Below are 18,271 nucleotides of genomic sequence, written 5' to 3' on the forward strand. Positions count from 1 at the left end.
CTATGCTAAGTGCTTTTACAAATATTATCTTATTTAATCTTCACAACAGCTTTCCAAGGTAGGTGCTATTATTATCCCCATTTTACAGATGAGGAAACTGAGGCAAACAGATTTTTTTTTAAGGGACTACATAGCTAGAAAGTATCTTTGGGAAGATTTGAACTCAGATCTTCCTGACTTCAATCACAGCGCTCCATTGTGCCATTAGCTGCCTCCTAGAAGTGGTCATGTTAAGAGTGTATATGAGAATGGAGTATGGTTAATATTTCTTTGATTTAGTACTTGTACTGCACTGAAAATAATAGTAACATGCTCAAACATTTTCTAGATCACCTAGAGAATACCTTCAATTTCAGTCTTCTGGGACTATTAACAATGAATGTGAGAAGAAATAACAGAAGAAGTAAGGGGTAAAAGAGAAAGTGAGAAGAAGACAAAAGAGAAGGGAGCTGAAGAAAGAAAGAGGAAATGAAGAAATATAAATTAGGAATAGAAACCTGATGAAGAATTTAAATTTCATTTACTTTACCTTTAGTTTCAAAAGCTGGTTTTCAACCTGAGCCACCTCTAACTGTCTCTGCTTTTCTCTCAGTTGTTCCATAGATGCTTCATATGTGTGCTGTAAATTTCTGATCTGGTCCTTAATGGTACTGTTTTCTAAGGTAACATCCACCAATGTTTTCTGCCAGGACAAAAAGAAGAACACATTTTGAGACATTCCATTACTGATTGATTACTGGCATACAGAAACTACATGTGAACAGAGGGCCAAGAGATCTTGTAAAACCTTCACCAAGGCTGTAGCCTAGAATATCCTTATGTACCTTGCCTCAACCTAGACAACCCAGTATGTAGCCAATATGAGGAATAACAAATCACCCTGGCTATTCATACCCCGGAAACCCAGTCCATTCTGGGAGCCTTTGTCACCATCGCAGGGGCGTAGATGCTCACTATTGCCAAATTATTTAGTGGCTCTAATCTACCTACCACCTAAGCTCCTCCATTGCAGCCACCTACACCTTTCCCACAGGGCCTGTACCATGGAGGTTGGCTAGAGACAATCTAAAAAAATGGAGACTTTCTCCCTTACCTGAAATGGGTGGTCACTTTTGTCCTTCAGGGCAATATGGAGGGGTGTCCTCAGTGGATTCCAATGAAATGTCAATTTCACAAGAAATCTCTTCTCTAGTGGCTCCCTCTCATTCCAGCTCAGGAGTAGGAGGGAGGAGCTGGTAGAGCTAGAGGACCATGGACTTTCAGTGTAGTTTATAGCACTTAATCATAGTGCTTTGCACAGACAGGTGCTTAACAAATGCCTTTGATAATAGCCAGGGGGTGCCCATCAACAAGAATGTTTTAAATGCCTGCGGCTTTTTATGACTGCAATTTGTGTTTGGTTTATTCTTTTAGGACTCCAGAAGAGTGAGGTCATTAAAATCCAGAACTCCCACTGCTAGACACTGTGTTTATGGCCGTCTTCTCTCACCTCCCACACACCCCCACCCCCCACCCAAGTCGCATGCCATTTCAAATGCAAACATCTGGAAACCCTATCCTTTGAAATAGTATCCCAAGACCTTTGCTGACTCTGTAGCAAGAGGAGAAATTAATCTCCGAGGCTCCTTCGTTTCTAAATCCTTATTTGAATAATGATGATAAGCCTTTTAGCTCCTTGTTTCTCTAAGCAGAGGAGAGGATTCCTGATTAGAGTATGTAGTGACTATATGAAATATCTATGTTTGGAATGGACTCCTCTTCCATCTTCATCTGTTAAAGAGCATCCCTTGCTTTAAGACCCAAACCAATACCACCTCCTCCATGATGCCTTACCCATCACACTTCAATACCTAAGTGAGTCACTTTACTACCCGGGGTCCTACTGTCTTCATCTATAAAATAAGAGAATTACACTGGGTGGCATCTGAGGTCTCTTCTAGCTCTAGAACCAAGACTCCACAATTCTTTTCCACCACCACCTCCCTTGCATACCTAAAAGTGATCTATATATCCTCATATGTCTCATAAACCTCCTCTTGGAACCTGTGCAATTTCCACTATATCACATTTATTTGAATACCTAGGTGCCCTCATCTCCAAGAGATTATGAGTTCTTCAATAGCAGAATGATTGTTGTACCTATCTGTGTATTCTCAGTACCTACCACATCCCCTGATGCCTCAAAAATATTTGCTGAACTGAAATCTTACAATGAGGTATGTGGAATAGCTAAAAGCACGAAGTAATATGGAGCTTGAATGGCGGTATGGTGCCATGGTGCTATGGATAGACATCTGGATTCAGGGTCATGGGACCTGGGTTCAAATTTTGACTTTTCCACTTACAACCCGAGAAACATGAGCAAGTCACTTCACCTCTGCAGTCCTCAGTTTCTTCATCTGTAAAATGGTATGCTATATAAAAACTGAATTGTACTATAAGAAATGACGAGCAGGACACTCAGAAAAACCTGGAAAGACTTGCATGGGCTGATGCAGAGTGAAATGTACTGTATACAAAATGACAGCAATATTGTAAGATGATCAGCTGTGAATGACTTAGCTTTTCTCAGCAATACAATGATCCAACACAACTCTGAAAGACTTAGGATGAAAAATGCTATCCATCTCCAGAGAGAGAAAGAACTTGTGGTGTCTGAATATAGATCGAAGCATACTTTTTTTACTTTATTTTTCTTGAGTCTTTTTATCTGTGTTTTCTTTCACAGCATGACTATCAATAGATATGTTTTGCATGACTACACATGTATAACCTATATCAAATTGCTTGTCTTCTCAATGAAGGGGTAGGGGTGGGAAGGAAGGGAAAGAATTTGGAAGTCAAAGTTTTAAAAATGAATGTTAAAAATTGTTTTTACATGTAACTGGTGGAAAATAAAATACTAAATAAAAGCTAAAAAATAAATGTTAAAAATTGTCTTTACATGTAATTGGGAAAAAATAAAGTACTATATTAAAACTGAGAATTAATATTGTGTTAAGTATCTTTGGACTGATTTCCTCACTCTCCCTTGGATAGCAGGCCTGATAAACATAGGGAGAGTCTTAATAAAGAGAATGTCTTAGTTTAATGTTGACTAAATCAGTCGAGAGAGAATCCTTTGTCTATTGTGACTAAATTTAGAAAGGATGTATACTTTATTCCTGACCAAACCAGGAAAGGGAAGGTCTTTAGTTTTCTGGGAAACATCTTCCCTAAAGGTGTACCGACATTACTGTTATCATTACTATGGAATGTCTTCATTTTTTGTTTCACCATTATTTATAAATGCAAGCTATAAATTGCTTGAGAGAAAAGAGAAAATTTTTGGACAATTGAAGTCTATTGGTCAGAACCTCTACCCAAGCAAGCTGTGTATACACTAATAAGATATGTTTCCAACAGATTTAATCTAAAACAGAATTAGAATGCTTTTCTTCAATAGTACCTTTCAGTCCCAAATTTATAATTCTAGGAGTAAGATCAGTCACAAGCCAGGCTCTCTGAGAATCATAGAATCTTAGAGCTAGAAAAATCTAAGAGATCACCTAATTGAACCAACTCATTTTAAATACAAGGATATAGAAGCCCAGGTGTTACTCTCTTTCTTAAAAGCCTACATTGGCTCCTCCTCATCGACAGAATAGATTCTAAGCTTACTGGGCAAATGATGTCACAGTAAAACTAAACAGGGGCTTGTCTTCATTCATCAAGTCAAATGAGATATGGGCAAAGTTGGTAACGGGAGAAGCAGAGTGACTGATGCATAGTAAAGATTTAATAAATGCTCGTTGACTGATTGAAACTTAGAAATTAGAATAAATAAGAAGTAAAATTGTTCCAGGGGTGGGGAACCGACAGCGTTGAAGCCACATGTAGCCTTCTAGGTCCTTGGATGAGGCATTTTGACTGAGTCCACAATTTACCAAAACAAATCTTTTTATTAAGGGGATTTGTTCTGTGAAGTTTGGATTCAGTCAAAGGCCACACTTGAGGACTTAGAGGGCCACATGTGGTCATGTGGCCACAGGTTCCCCACCCCTGGACAGATTTTCAGCCCTAGCTAAGTTAGCAGGCTGTTAGATGGATAATTTTATACTTGATAGATTTTTTACTTTAGTCATAACATAGCTGTTCTTGGCTGCCTGTGATTAATATTCAAAGGTAATTTGGAGTTGTGGGGCAGATAGGTGGTGCAGTGGATAGAATGCAAGGCCTAGAGTCAGGAAGATGCATCTTCCTGTTTTGCTCTGGTTGTTCATCCTTTGCACTTGAAGAGGATCAATGGCATCACAAAGATGAGGTCTTGACTTGTGAATGAATTAGATCTGAGTGAGGCAGAGCTGTGTGAAGTCATCCGTCTGACTCCTCCAGAGTCACCAAAATCCAATGACAAAGCATAAGTCAAGACAACTGGTGATGACCAAGAGATGCAGTGAATGACCTTGGTCTTTCTAAATTAAGGTCTTTCCCAGGCCTCAGTTTGTCTGAGCATCTTCCCAAGTTAAAATCTGGCTTCAGATACTTACTGGCTGTGTGACCCTGGACAAGTCACTTAACCCTATTTGCCTCAGTTTCCTCATCTGTAAAATGAATTGGAGAAGGAAATGGCAAACCATTCCAGTATCTTTGCCAAGAAAACCCCAGCTGGGGTCATGAAGAGTTGGACACAACAGAAACAACTGAATAACAACAATTTGAAGTTAGCTATACACTAGGTCAAGATGGAAAGATTGTGAAATTTATCCAGTTGCTTAAATAAAAATGTGCCTCTCAAATGCAAAAGACTGAGATGTCAATTATGTAAATTATACACCTGGTGAGCAACCAGGGCTCTGATAAAAGATAAAAGATAAGCACATTATCCCTCCCTACCAAAAAAAGGGAAAAAGAACTGATTTGTATAAAAATATTTATAGCAGCTCTTTTTGTGGTGGCTAAGAATAGGAAATTAAGGAGATTCCCATCAATTGGGGAACAGCTGAACAAATTGTGATATATGAATGTAATAAGATATTATTGTGCTATAAGAAATGATGAGCAGTATGATTTCAGAAAAACCTGGAGAGAGTTACTTGAATTGATACAGAATAAAGTGAGCAGAACCAAGAGAATATTGTATACAGCCAGTAACATCAATATTGTACAATGAACAGCTGTAAATGACTTAGCTATTCTCAGCAATACAATGATTCAAGACAATCCCAAAGGACTCATGATGAAAAATGCTATGCTTCTGCAGAGCAAGAACTGATGGCATCTGAAAATCTCTCTCTCTCTTTCTCTCTCTCTCTCTCTCTCTCTCTCTCTCTCTCTCTCTCTCTCTCTCTCTCTCCCCCTCACTTTCTTTCTTTCTTCAAGTTTTCTTCCACAAAATGACTCATATGGAAATGTTTTACATGATTGGACATGTATAACCTATATCAGACTGCTTACCGTTTCAGGGGAGAGAGAAGGAGAGATAGAATTTGGAACTCAAAACTTTTAAAATGTTAAAAATTGTTTTCACATGTAATTGGGGAAAAATAAAAAATCATTTAAAAAAAAGATAAGCACATACAAGCTCACCATAGAATAACTCTTAAACTCAGTCAAGGTGACCCCCTCAGCTGCCAGGTGGTTAAATGCATTCTGAGAAGGTAAAAGAAGCCTTAGTTACCAGATACAAAGGGAGAGAGGAGGGAAAATGTGGAGGTGATTTTAAAAAACCAGTACCACCCACTCAGTCTATGCCCAGGAGGGAAATTATGTTCTCCGGAAGGACTCAGAAAGAATATAGAGACATGCTTCACCCTCATTTCCAAATTCTTCTTCCACTGTTGTTCACTTGTTTCAGTGTGCCTAACTCTCTGTGACCCTGTTTGGGGTTTTCTTGGAGAAGATATTGGAGTGGTTTGGCATTTTCTTCTCCATTTTTTTTACATGAAGCCATTTAAATAACTGTCAAAGTCTTTTGGTTCAGGGTCACACTTGATTCCATCCCTCACCCTACTGGTGAGAAAGCCATGAGAAAACCAACTAAGAGACTGATGCCAGAAACCTCATCCCATGAGCCACTTGACCAGTGTCTACTGCTATTACCAGTGACAGAAGGCTCATCCTCTTCATTTTATAAGGGAGGTACAGGGGTTTAATACTGGCTCTTTGGGGAAGGTGCAGCCATCTCTTGGCATCTTTTAAAATTATTTTAGTAGAAAAATCTGTGGACTGGAAGATCAGAAGACCTGGCTTGTACTGCCAACTTTGCCACTGTATCACTACACAGCCTCCCAGAGTGAGTCAATTCCCCTCTCAGGGTCTCTGTTCCCTCATCTTCAAAATAAGGGGGTTGAATGAGATGATCCCTCAGGTCCTCCAGCTCTAATCATCTATGGGCCTATGTCTCTATAGCTGCCGGTACTCCAGCCAGGGGTCATCCCAGCTAAACCCAAACACAAGATGAGGTTCACCTAGACCAGCCATCAGACCTCTTATGGCTAGCTTTGTTGTCAGCATAACTTTGATTTTCTATTGCAATTGGGGTCTGTGCCTCATGTTGACATTCAGGTGGCCCCTGGCTTCCTGCACCAATGATTTTCTAAATGAATTAATGGAAGCAGCATGGGATAGGCAAAGAGAACTAGACTTAGAGTATTTTCTGAGCCTCAATTTTCTCATCAGTAAAACGGGAATAACATCTGCCTTTCTTACCTCTTAGAGTTGCTATGAGGGTTATTAAATGAGGTAGCGAATATGGATGGGCTTTGTAAGTGGTGAAGTACAATATCATTATTTATGACTTCTATTTAACAAATGGACCTGTGGTCTCACTGACCTAGCTATTTCCTCCAATGACACAGACCTTTACCTACCCACCATTTGTGACTCTGGCCCATTAGTTTGCCACACAGGAAGTTCCCTCCAACACATTGGGGATCTTCTTCCCTTTCTCTTGCCATTATAAGGATAGCAGTGTAGAATACAAGAAAGGTCTTAATTATCCCTTGTTCCTACCACGTGACAAATCCATCTCCCTTTTGGTCATACACGTATTTGATATTAATAATTACATTTAATTAATAATTACATAATAATTAATAATCACAATGGAAGCAGAAAGTCTTTTAACTTGCCATGCTGCTGTACTCCTCTATCCAAACTACTACTCTGTCCCTTGACCTGGGGCCCTTTACTGCTGATCAAAGAGTGGTCAACATATTTAAATGTCTTCAGATCCACTATGAAATAGACTATTCATCACTGGCCATTATCCCTATTATGGCACCTTATATATGCCCTCTGCTTCATTGCTTTCCGCCTCTTGCTCTAGGAACAGTAATCAAAGCAACACTACCATTTATAAAAAGGTCATATCCATCCATTGCTCTACAACTCCATTCACCATTTCTGTAACTCCTCAAACCAAAACACCCAACCCTGGACACCATTCTCCTATGTATATTTCCTTCTCCTATTAGAATGTAAGTAAGTTCCTTGAGGATAGGAACAGTTGTCTTTTCTCTATTTGTATCTTTAGCACTTAGCACAATGCCTAGCACACAGCAAAGCACTTAATCAATGCTTTGTCATTTATTCATTCTTTCATTCGATTGTTCATTTATATTTTTCTATATATCAAATATCTTGTCCTCAATCAGATTTTTGCTTCCTTGTACTAAAGTAGAGAGATCCTTTGTAACACTGATATTGGAGGATGCAACCACTATATCATATGCTACTTTTATCACATTCAGTTATATTTGGCAAAGGATGTGATTTGACCCATGGTGTAATGGGATTCTATTTAAATAACATTTCATATTACTGATGCATGGTGAACCCCACTGCTTTCTCCTTTTGTCATTAAATTTTGATGGTGGTAATGACAAAAACAACTGGTTTAGAACGAGACTCTCTGTTTGAAATGTGCTTTCAATCTTATTTTCAAACCTTTCTAGAAAGCTGGCATGTGGCCATCCTGGAGCATTGTGAAGAAGGAGAGCACAATTATATACCTGCAAACCAATGGAGTCTGAAGCCAAAGAGGAGCTCATGTCATTAAAACTATCCAAGGCTGAAGACTGTGTTTCGATGTGATTCTGTAGATACTCCTGTTGAGCACTGGAAACCTGAACAGAAGGAAAAGAGAATTAGGCAAAACCCACACACATAGAACTCAACTCAGTTGCCTCAGATGTACTAATTAAGCTCGTCAAGATTTCATAGAATGTGTTTGGAGGCAACAACTAGATAATCAGAGGACAGAACTTCAGAGGTTGTACTGTATTTCCCCACGTATAAGATGCACCCTTTTTCAAAAAATCTGAGGTCTAAAAACTGAGTGCATCTTATACAGTGGTTGTAGATTTTTTTTTACTTGCATTTCCTGCTTTTTCGTGCTTGTTGTCTTTGCGCTCGTTCTTTCACATTTGTCACTGGTATATAGGTTACTTTTGCCACATTCTGCCCAGAAATGGCTCAGAAAAGATTTTTGTACGGTGCTGCATTCAAGTTAAAAGTGCCAGTTTGCAAAAGTGAATGGAAATCGTGCTGCTGAACGTAAGATTGGTCCTCCTCCAACTGAGAAAACAACCCAAGACTGGCTATGGAAAGAAGAAACCCTACTGAAAACACCATGGCAGAAGAAGGCCATGAGAGGCAAGTCAGCAAAATGGCCTGATTCAGAGAGGGAATTTAAGATACGGATTGAAGAGCAAAGGGCAATTGGAATTCCTGTGTCCACAAAGATGCTGATGAAAAAGAAGTTACTGACTTCAAAGGAGGACACAATTGGTGCTTCAGGTTTATGGAATGGAATGGACTAAGCATGCATACATGCACCAGACTTGCCCAAAAGATGCCTGAAAGCTATGAGCAGAAGGTCCTTGAATTTCATCATTTTGTCATTCAATGTCAGAAGACACATCAGTTTGAGTTGGGACAGATTGCAAATATGGACAAAGTTCAATAACTTTATGTAATACATTTTTTTTCAAATTTCAGGCCCCAAAATCAAGGTGTGTCTCGTACATGGGGAAATACAGTATATACCCAATAAAGTCAAAACATAAAATATGGTGCTCTTCACAAACAATGACCAGTTTGTTCAGATAGAGAAATTAGAGAAGATGTTCACCGCCTTGGTTTGTTAACTCATTTAGAGGATGGTCATCCTTTAAGTCAAAAAGAATATTTGCAACTTTGTTCTCAGTTGCTCCTCCTGCATCAACTTTTAAAGTCCTCCAAGAAAGTTAGAGTGCCTTTTTGTATCCTGATACCCCTACACACTTGGTACTATCACAAACACTGGGCAAAACCAATGTTCAAGTAGGCAAGGTAAGAATATGCTGGAACAAAGCCCTTCCTTTAAATTCTCCCAAGGACCCAGGATCTGAACTGACATCGTTTAGCCGAATAATCTGTCTAGTATTCTCATTAATCCATGTCCATTCTCTGAACGGAGGGGAAAGTCAGCCTACAAATAAAAGAACCTAAGAAAGTCACTAAGACCAGCTACTTTCTCCATAGGACCCCCTATAAACTCTACATACGCAACATAGAGAGATCATAGTTAAGTCCAAAAACAGGCTAATTCCCATAACAGATAAAGGCAATGAGCAAATTCATTAACTAATTTATCAAATATTAATTGATCCTATGTAACATGTGCCCAGTTTTTACCATATTTAGCTATATTTGGCAAAGGATGTGATTTGATCCATGGTATGACTATTTTAATAACACTTCATATGCAAGGTGAACCCCCTGCTTTCTTCTTTTGTCATTAAACTATTTGTCATTCTAAACTATTTGTTTTAGAATAAGACTCTAATAATATAATACTTGTGATGTCATTACCACCATCAAAATTTAATGACAAAAGAAGAAAGCGGGGGGGGGGTTCATCATGTATCAGCAATATGAAGTATTGTTAAAAAAAACCCTATTTCATAAGGGTCTGTTTCATTAGGCACTGTGGTGGATGGAAAATGAGTACAGCATTGCATGGTGCCTGCCACAAAATAAACACTTATTAAATGTTTGTTGAATGACTCTTCCCTGCTACTACTACTACCAGTTCTACTGCTACTATTAATGATAATGATGATAATGATAGCATTTATATAATGCTTTAAGGTTTGCAAAGGTCTGTAAAAAATATTTTCTTATTTATCCTCACAACAATCCTGGGACGTAGGTGTTAATTATTATCGCCATTTTACAGATATTAAGAACTGAGGAAGACAGGGCTTTGCCCAAGGTCACACAGCTAGTAAGCGCCTGAGGCTGGATTTGAACACAAGCCCAGGTTCAGGGCTTTATCTACTGTGCCAATGTTTTTGTTGGCAAGACTAACACACCTGAAACAATTAGCAAACAATTTAGATTGTATATAACCATATACAAAATTATATGATTCTGATCACAAGTTCTATCAGAATCTAATAAAGGAAGGTCTTCTTATAAGCTGGAGTAGCCAGAGAAGGCTTCTTGAAAGAGGAAGTTCATGATCTTAAATACTTAAAGGTGTTCTAGTTCAAACAGGCCTGGTAAGAGTAGTAGTAGTGGTAATGGTGGTAGTAGTGGTGGTGGTGGTCGTGGTGGTATAAATCACAGAGAAGTGAAAAAGGTGAACAAAGAAACAGATAATGTACAAATGTTAAGAGTTTTGCTTGTGTTTCTATTATCAATCAAATCATTTTTTGTTTACATTAAAGTCTTTTGCACTTATTACGGGGATTTAGTGACTGCGAGTGAATGTTGAGTTCAGATTTCCATAGGTATGTTAGAATTTCACTACCCAATTTTCCAAAATATTTATATATCAACACCTTTCATTAAGATATTGAATCTTCATAAAATGTTATATGCTACTGGTTCTTCCTTACTTGGCTTCAGTCACACAAAAAGGTGAGCCCTGGGTTAAGAAAAGCAAATATTTAAAATCTGGGACTCAAAAAAGCAGTAAATCATTATGATTCCCCACTTCAAAAAGATTAGTTGAACATTTTCTATAAATAACCTCCTCTAGTATATCTTAAAATAGGGCTCTCCAAAATGTGGCTGGCAGTGTGATTTATGCAGCCTCCCTGCAAGCAGAGAAATTTACATAAATGCTTCAGTAAACGAAGCCCAGCTACTGCAGAGCTCTCACTAAAATGGCAAATCAAAATATATTGTCTATCATTTCAATGAAAACCTAAAGTTGGACAGCCCTGTCTTAAAATATGTTTCAATTCACAAATACTGATAGCCCCCAAACTTCTCAGATACATATCTTTGCTTAAAATGAAGCTTGCATACGCATGCATGTATGCACACATAAAAACATAATTTTCCTATGAAAATTATTTACATTCTGATCATCTCTCCACATTTTCAGATGAATGAGACCTTTACTTACTCTCAATTCTTTGGTGAGGAGTTGAATTTTCTGCCTCATTTCATCATAGTTCCCATATATTTGTTTTCTGACTTTTTCCAATGTTGCTCTCACCTGTAGCCCAACAGAGATGCCATTTAAAGATCATGCAAACATTTTAAGAAACCACAATTATGGGCAGCCCTAACATAAGACATTCCTAAGGAAAAGACAACATGGAAAGCGAAGCCTAGAAGAACTCATATGTAACCTGGTAATATTCCTTTGGCATTTTCATTCCATCAGCTCTCACTCATTCTTGCTCATTTGAAAAGAGGGGGAATCGTGTACTGTCAAAATCTATTGTCTTATCTATAACAATCCTATATCCCAGGAAATTAAGGACAAAAGCATAGTCTTCCATTTGAGGGAAAAGGAAGACCTTTCTTTCACTGTTAGGATATTGTGGCAGCCCTTAATATTCCCCTTGTCCCAGCTGGCTTATTTAGGGTAGAAGTTAAGTAAGGAGTAAAAAATAATTGTTGACTTTGAAAGACCAGCTTCAATTCCAGAGGGCTCATGATGGAAGAGGCTGCCTACCGCCTGATAGAGATGTGATGGAGTGGAAATCAAGATATGAGTTTTTAGACACAGCCAATGAAGATTTTTGTTTTGCTTGACTATACATGTCTATAATAGAGGTTTTGTTTGAGCTGGAAGGGAGAGAAGGCAGATCTTCCTTTTAAAAAATATTTTTTTTAAAAAGTGATTTTTGGAGGATAACAAGGCAATGGAAGGTATAGCAACCCTCACTTATTTCAGAATGACTAAACAAGAGGTTAGTCAACACTGACTTTGAACCTGAATTTGAACTTAGGTAGACAGACATAATGTTATCAGTTCTGATAAGAAAATTAATTTTGATTCATTATGACATGGAAGATCATAATGGATTAGTACATTTTGATGCTGGCAGTTCCAAATCAATCTTGCCAGCTGTGCTCAGCTTCATACATCGAATGGCTTCCTGTGACCTTTGACTCAATTTTCATCCCTTCTCTTTTATACTGCTCTGAATATTTGAAAAGAAATTCTGAGATATTTAGGTGGCGTGAATAAGTAAAAGTAGCATTTCTCCTGAAAAAAATTTCAGTGTGTGAATCTCCTTTGTATGAGTTCCAATAATAACATTGGTGGGTACATTAAATATATAGTTCATTAAAGTTTGCAAAGTGCTTTATACACATCTGATTCTCACAAGAATTAAGTGCTATTACTTTTCCATTTTACAGATTCAGAAATTATTTAAACTGAGAAGTTAAGTGACTTACCTGGGAGGCAAAGTATGTATGACTTTTCCCCAGTGACAAACAGAAAATAAAGCTACTCAATCAAGCTCAACAAGAAGGCAAAGAAATACATCATCCTCAGAAAGATTAAAGAAAAAAAAACCTGAGGCAAACCAAAGTAGCTTCTATTTCCTATTTGTTACCAATCTAGTGTTGACCATGGGATGATACATGTCCCAGACACAATCTCAGTTGTATTTGGTAAAGGGAAACACTCCAGGGAAACCCAAAGAAAGGAATGGCTTCCTTTTGGTCACTGTTTCTTAGGGCTGTTCAGCATAACAGGAGAAACCTCTTAGTTCCTTAAGCACAATGTCTCACCTTGATTCCAGCAAAAGCTAACATTATGGTGTGAGAACCACCCCTGTGCTTTGGCCATGACAATAACATGAAGACTTAGAGAGCGTTCTCTAACAAAAAGAACTGATAATCTTCTTAAATGACATATAGCAATCTATCGGTGGACTTCAGAAAGGAATAAGGGCCAGAAAAAAAAATCTTTAAAGTATCTCACATCCTTGATGTAGTTCATTTCTTCTTTCAGCTGATCAGTGGACCAACCATATACCACCATTTCTTTCTGTTGGTTTTGGTCGGATCTTCGAACCACACCATAAACCACACCTTGGGGGAGTTTCTTGGTAGATTCTCCATTGACTAAATCAGGATGCTACAAAAAGGAAAAAGGTAAAGGGTAAAAATACTATGGGCATTAGTAATAGTAAAAATACAAAAAGTAAATAATAAAAACAAAGTAAAATAGGTAAATAGAGAAACTGCTAGAAAACATTCATTCTTATTCATATCCTTTCCTGATAGTTCCCCTTAAAAACAAAAGAAAGAAAACCCCAATCCAAGTCACATATACTTCTTCTTGTTGTTCAGTCATGTTTGACTCTTTGTGACCTCATTTGGGGGTTTTCTTGGCCAAAATACTAGAGTGGTTTGCTATTTCCTCCTCTAGCTCATTTTACAGCCAAGGAAACTGAGGCAAACAGAGTTAAGTGACTTGCCCAGGGTCACACAGCTAGTAAGTGTCTGAGGCCAGATTTGGACTCAGGAAGATAAGTCTTCCTGACTCCACGTCCAGTGCTCTATCCACTGTACCACCTAGCTGCCCTCACAAACACCATTCTCACTCAAACCATCTTCTCTCAACTTCTCCATGGCATTCAGTGAGGTTACAGAGTCAAATACAGCAACACGGATTTAGAGTCAGAGAGACCCTTGGAAGCCGTCAATTCCAACTTTCTCATTTTCGAAATGAGGAAATTCAGGCACAGAGAAGTTAACGTGACTTGCCTAGGTCACAACACTACTAAGTATCTGAGGTAGGATTTGAACCTAGGTCCTCCTGATTCCAAGTCTGGTGCCATACTACACTCTAATGTCCCTTCTTTGATTGCTCTGCATGAAACTGTCAAGGCCTCTTATCTCAGTTCTACAGTAGCATAATCCCCATAAATCTCCTAATTACGACTGGGCCATCTTCAGTTGTCTTGATCTGTATCTGGCCATTGGACCCCAATGACTCTGGAGAAGAAAGTAAGGCTGGTGACTTTGCACAGCCCTGTGTCACTTAAATCCAATTCATTTGCAAGTCATGGCATCACCTTCCTGATATCATGATCTTCTTTGAGAATGAAGGACAAACCACAACCTAATTATGACATCTACTCAGGGTCCTGTCAAGCCCAAATACCTGTCCTCCTGATGCCACCCGAATGACTATCGTGCTTAAAGGGTTGGATTTGCTTAAAACTTCCTTTGCACGATCTCAGAGATCCACTGAATATGAAACACAATATGCCCAATATTCTGTCAGGTCCTATAGCAGATACAAAAGAAGGGCAAGATGGTAACAAAATTGGATTTCAAGCTGGTAGAGATTTGAAATAACATCTAGTCCACCCCACTCCACCCCCATTTCACAGATGTAGAAGCTGAGGTCCAGAGGAGGGATAAGACTTGTCTACTAGGGCCATTGAATTCCCTATCATCAAGGAATTTGCCATCAATTCGAATATGACAAGACTGACAAACATGATATAATTAGTAAACTATCCCCAAAGAAGAGTTCTGAGAAGGCCCCATTTTTGTGGAGGTATAAGACTACGAATATAATATCTTCACACAACATTGGACTTTTTTGATATGTTTAGTTTTGCTGAACTGATTTCTCTCTTTTTATTCTTTGTTAAAAGGAATGACTCTCGGGGCCGCTAGGTAGCGCAGTGAGTAGAGTACCGTCCCTGGAGTCAGGAGGACCTGAGTTCAAATCCGGCCTAAGACACTTGACACACTTACTAGCTGCGTGACCCTGGGTAATTGTCTGGCCTTCCCCCCTCCAAAAACAAACAAACAAAAGGAATCACTCCCTAGGAGGGGGAGGGATACACTGGGAGATACAGGTGATATACAAACAAAAGACACAGAAAGTCAGTTTTTAAGGCAAGATTAGAATCCAGGTCGTCTTTATTCCAAATCCAATGCCCTATATACTACAACACATTAAACTATTATCAGTGATTTATCCCTTATGGGATCAAAGATCTGAGAATAGGACTTGGTAGAGAAAGCTTTCAAAAACTACAGAAAACAAAATAGTCTATTTAATATTTTTCCCATGTTAGCCCCACTAATATGAACATTTTATATTAAATTCTATTACTTTGACTTTAATATACCTTGAAATCATGTTTTCCCACCACAAATTTTAATTAAAATAATTTAAATTAATTTTTCAAAATTATAAACTTTTTAAAAACAATTTTCTATTTCTTCCCCTTCCTGCCTTCCCTTATTAGAAATATACATGAACAAGAATATGAGGCACAAGTATCAAGAGAGGTTTCTGGTGGCATGTCCCAGGGAATTTGTTCTTAGTCCTGTGAAATTTATTATTTTTGTTCATTGAAGGCATATGTAGCATTCTTATTAAATTTGCTAATGTCATGAGAATTGGAGGGATAGCTAATACACTAAGTAATAGTCAGGATCCAGAAAGATTTCAATAGGCTAGAATGATAGGTTAAATCTAATAAGAGAAAATGTAACATTGCAAAATGTGTCATTCTATTACTTGAATTTTTAAAATTCAACATCACAAACACAGGATATGGAAAGTGTGCACTGATGACAATTTATGTGAAAAACATCTAGGAGTCTCGATGGATTGCAAATTCACTATGAGTTAACATGGCAGCAAAAAAAATCATTAATAAAGTCAAAATGTCCATAATTAGAGAAATTATAGTCTAGTTATCCTGGGCTCCCATCAAATCCCACCTGAAGAGTTATGTTTAATACTTTAGGAAGGACAGGGACAGATTAGAGGGTATCCAGAGAAAGTGACAAGGATGGTAGGGGAACTAGAGATGGTCACATGATGACCATTTGAAAACTAGGGTCTTCAATATGGAGAAGACTTGTTGGGACAGAATATTTGAAGGACTGGCACACACAAAAAAGAGCGATTGGACTTACTCTGGACAAAGGCTCTCCAAGGCAAAACTAGTAGCAATGGATAGAAATTGCTTCAAGATATTTTAGCTCAATGTAAAGGGAAAAAAACTTTCTTTTAAGACTGGTATAGGCTGTCATCTTGGGAGGTAGTCAGTTTCATATTACCAAAAATCCTCAACCAAAGTCACTTGTCAGGGATTTCAGAGAGAATTTCTATTCAAGTCTCTCTTGAGTTAAGTAGCCTGTTTTCTTCCAAATCTTAGTAGCTTTCAAAGTCCACATGATTTCAGAACAAAATCTACCAGAGATTCCCTCCTTGCATTTTAAAAAAACCTGATTGCCTAGTGTATTTAAATTAGTAGCCTACTGCCACCCAAGTGTCATATTAGCAGATTCATATTAGTCATTATTATAAAATCACAGGCCCCCAACATTTATGGATGTGGATTTCTATTGAAAAAACTTGCATGTCTCTTGAATGAGGGTTTAACACAAGTAGTTTGTATTTTCATGAAACCCACGTATTATTTAATCCTAGAGATCTATCACTTTCTTTTTAATATGTATTATTTTTGCCTTATGTATTTGTATCAAAATTATTTCAGGATATAACCCCCAAATGCGACTATTCCTCTGAATATTCCAACGGAATTCTCCCCTGGAACAAAGAAATACAATTAAACAAAACCCAACCCACAAAGTGATCACATATGACAGCATGTAGCATTCTGCCTTTATAGTCCCCCCACCTTTCTCCCAAGAGTAGGAAAGTGAGTTTGTGCATCTGTTCTTCAATACCAATACAAATCAGTGCAATGAATCCAAATTCACCTGCCTCTGATCAAGTACAGACACCTGGGACATGCCTCCAAATACCTCTATGGATACCTGTGCCTCATATTCTCATTCTGATATATTTTAATAGGACAAGAGGAAATCAATAATTCTTCTTTTAAATTGTAATACAGAAAGATCAACTTTGATTATTTTAATTCAACATGAGACATTTGGAGAGTTCTTAGCACAGTGCCTGGTTGGAGAAGGTGCTTAATAAATGCTTATTACCTTCCCCCTTTTAGTATTCACTTACATCCTTATAGCTGTTTAAATTGTTTTGTGGTGGCATTTTCTTCACTCTGCATTGGTTTCATGTAAACTTTCTCAGGCTTGTCTGAATTTCCCCATGTATGACACAAAAGCATTCCATCATATCCACATCCTACGAATTGTTTGTCTATTCCTGTATCAAACGAAACCAACTTTGTTTCCAATTTTGTACAACTACACAAAGTACTTTTGTAAGTGTTTTGGTATGTATAGGATCTTTCTGTTTTTTATCTCCGTGGGGTATATGCCTGGTGAGATTGCTAAGTCAAAAGGTTAAGTGATTTTTGTTGCATAATTCCAAGTTGCTGTCCAGAACGACTGAACCAAAATTCAGTTACTCCAAGAGAGTCATAGCATGTTTGTCTCCTATAGCCCCTCCACAATTAACTTGTTCCAACTTTTGTGCTTGTTGCTAAATGTTTCTTAAATTGGACTGAATTTTCACATCTTTGCACTTTTCATAGGTGTAAGGCAAAACCTGCTTTAATTTGCCTTTCTCTTATTAGTGATTTGATGCATTTTTAAATTTGATTGTTGACAATTTTCAAAATAAGAAATGCAAAGTGTTCACATCCTTAGACCTATATGGAAAACTGGTCAATTTTCCATTCTATAGATACTACACTTGAGTGCTTGTGGAATCTAGTGATTAAGAAATGGACATTCCCAAATGACAACACATAATTAGGAAGAGGAAAAAACTAAAATGGAACTCCCAATGAAATTTCATATTCCAGGAAATGAAAAGCAGTTTTTTTTCAGTCACATACCCCACCTAGTTCCTGAAAAACAAGCTTGATGGCATAACCCTCTGACCAACTTAATTTCTATAAAGCAAAGGCATTTTGCGATCTGAATTGCACACATTTACAGTAAGACCAGCATAGAGAAGCTTGTCTTCAGCAACTAGGAACCAATTTATTTTTGCTTCAATAAGACTACCCCAAATGTGAGAAATTAAAATGTAAAAACAAACCAGACATATCCCTGGATCAGAGGTTCTTAACCT

General features: G+C 37.9%; 1 protein-coding gene across 1 annotated transcript in view; it reads right to left on the reverse strand.

The window, feature by feature from the left end:
• LOC118828854 (myocardial zonula adherens protein) overlaps nucleotides 1-18,271 on the reverse strand; it is a 103,717-nt gene that overhangs the window by 56,683 nt on the left and 28,763 nt on the right. Inside the window, exons 3-6 of the mRNA XM_036735739.1 lie at nucleotides 13,205-13,360; nucleotides 11,384-11,476; nucleotides 7,995-8,108; nucleotides 530-682 (exon numbers count right to left, since the gene is read on the reverse strand). Coding sequence (XP_036591634.1) covers nucleotides 530-682; nucleotides 7,995-8,108; nucleotides 11,384-11,476; nucleotides 13,205-13,360 — 516 coding nt within the window. The remainder of the gene's footprint in view (nucleotides 1-529; nucleotides 683-7,994; nucleotides 8,109-11,383; nucleotides 11,477-13,204; nucleotides 13,361-18,271) is intronic.

Source organism: Trichosurus vulpecula, chromosome 8, assembly GCF_011100635.1.
Source record: "Trichosurus vulpecula isolate mTriVul1 chromosome 8, mTriVul1.pri, whole genome shotgun sequence".
Lineage (NCBI taxonomy): Eukaryota > Metazoa > Chordata > Mammalia > Diprotodontia > Phalangeridae > Trichosurus > Trichosurus vulpecula.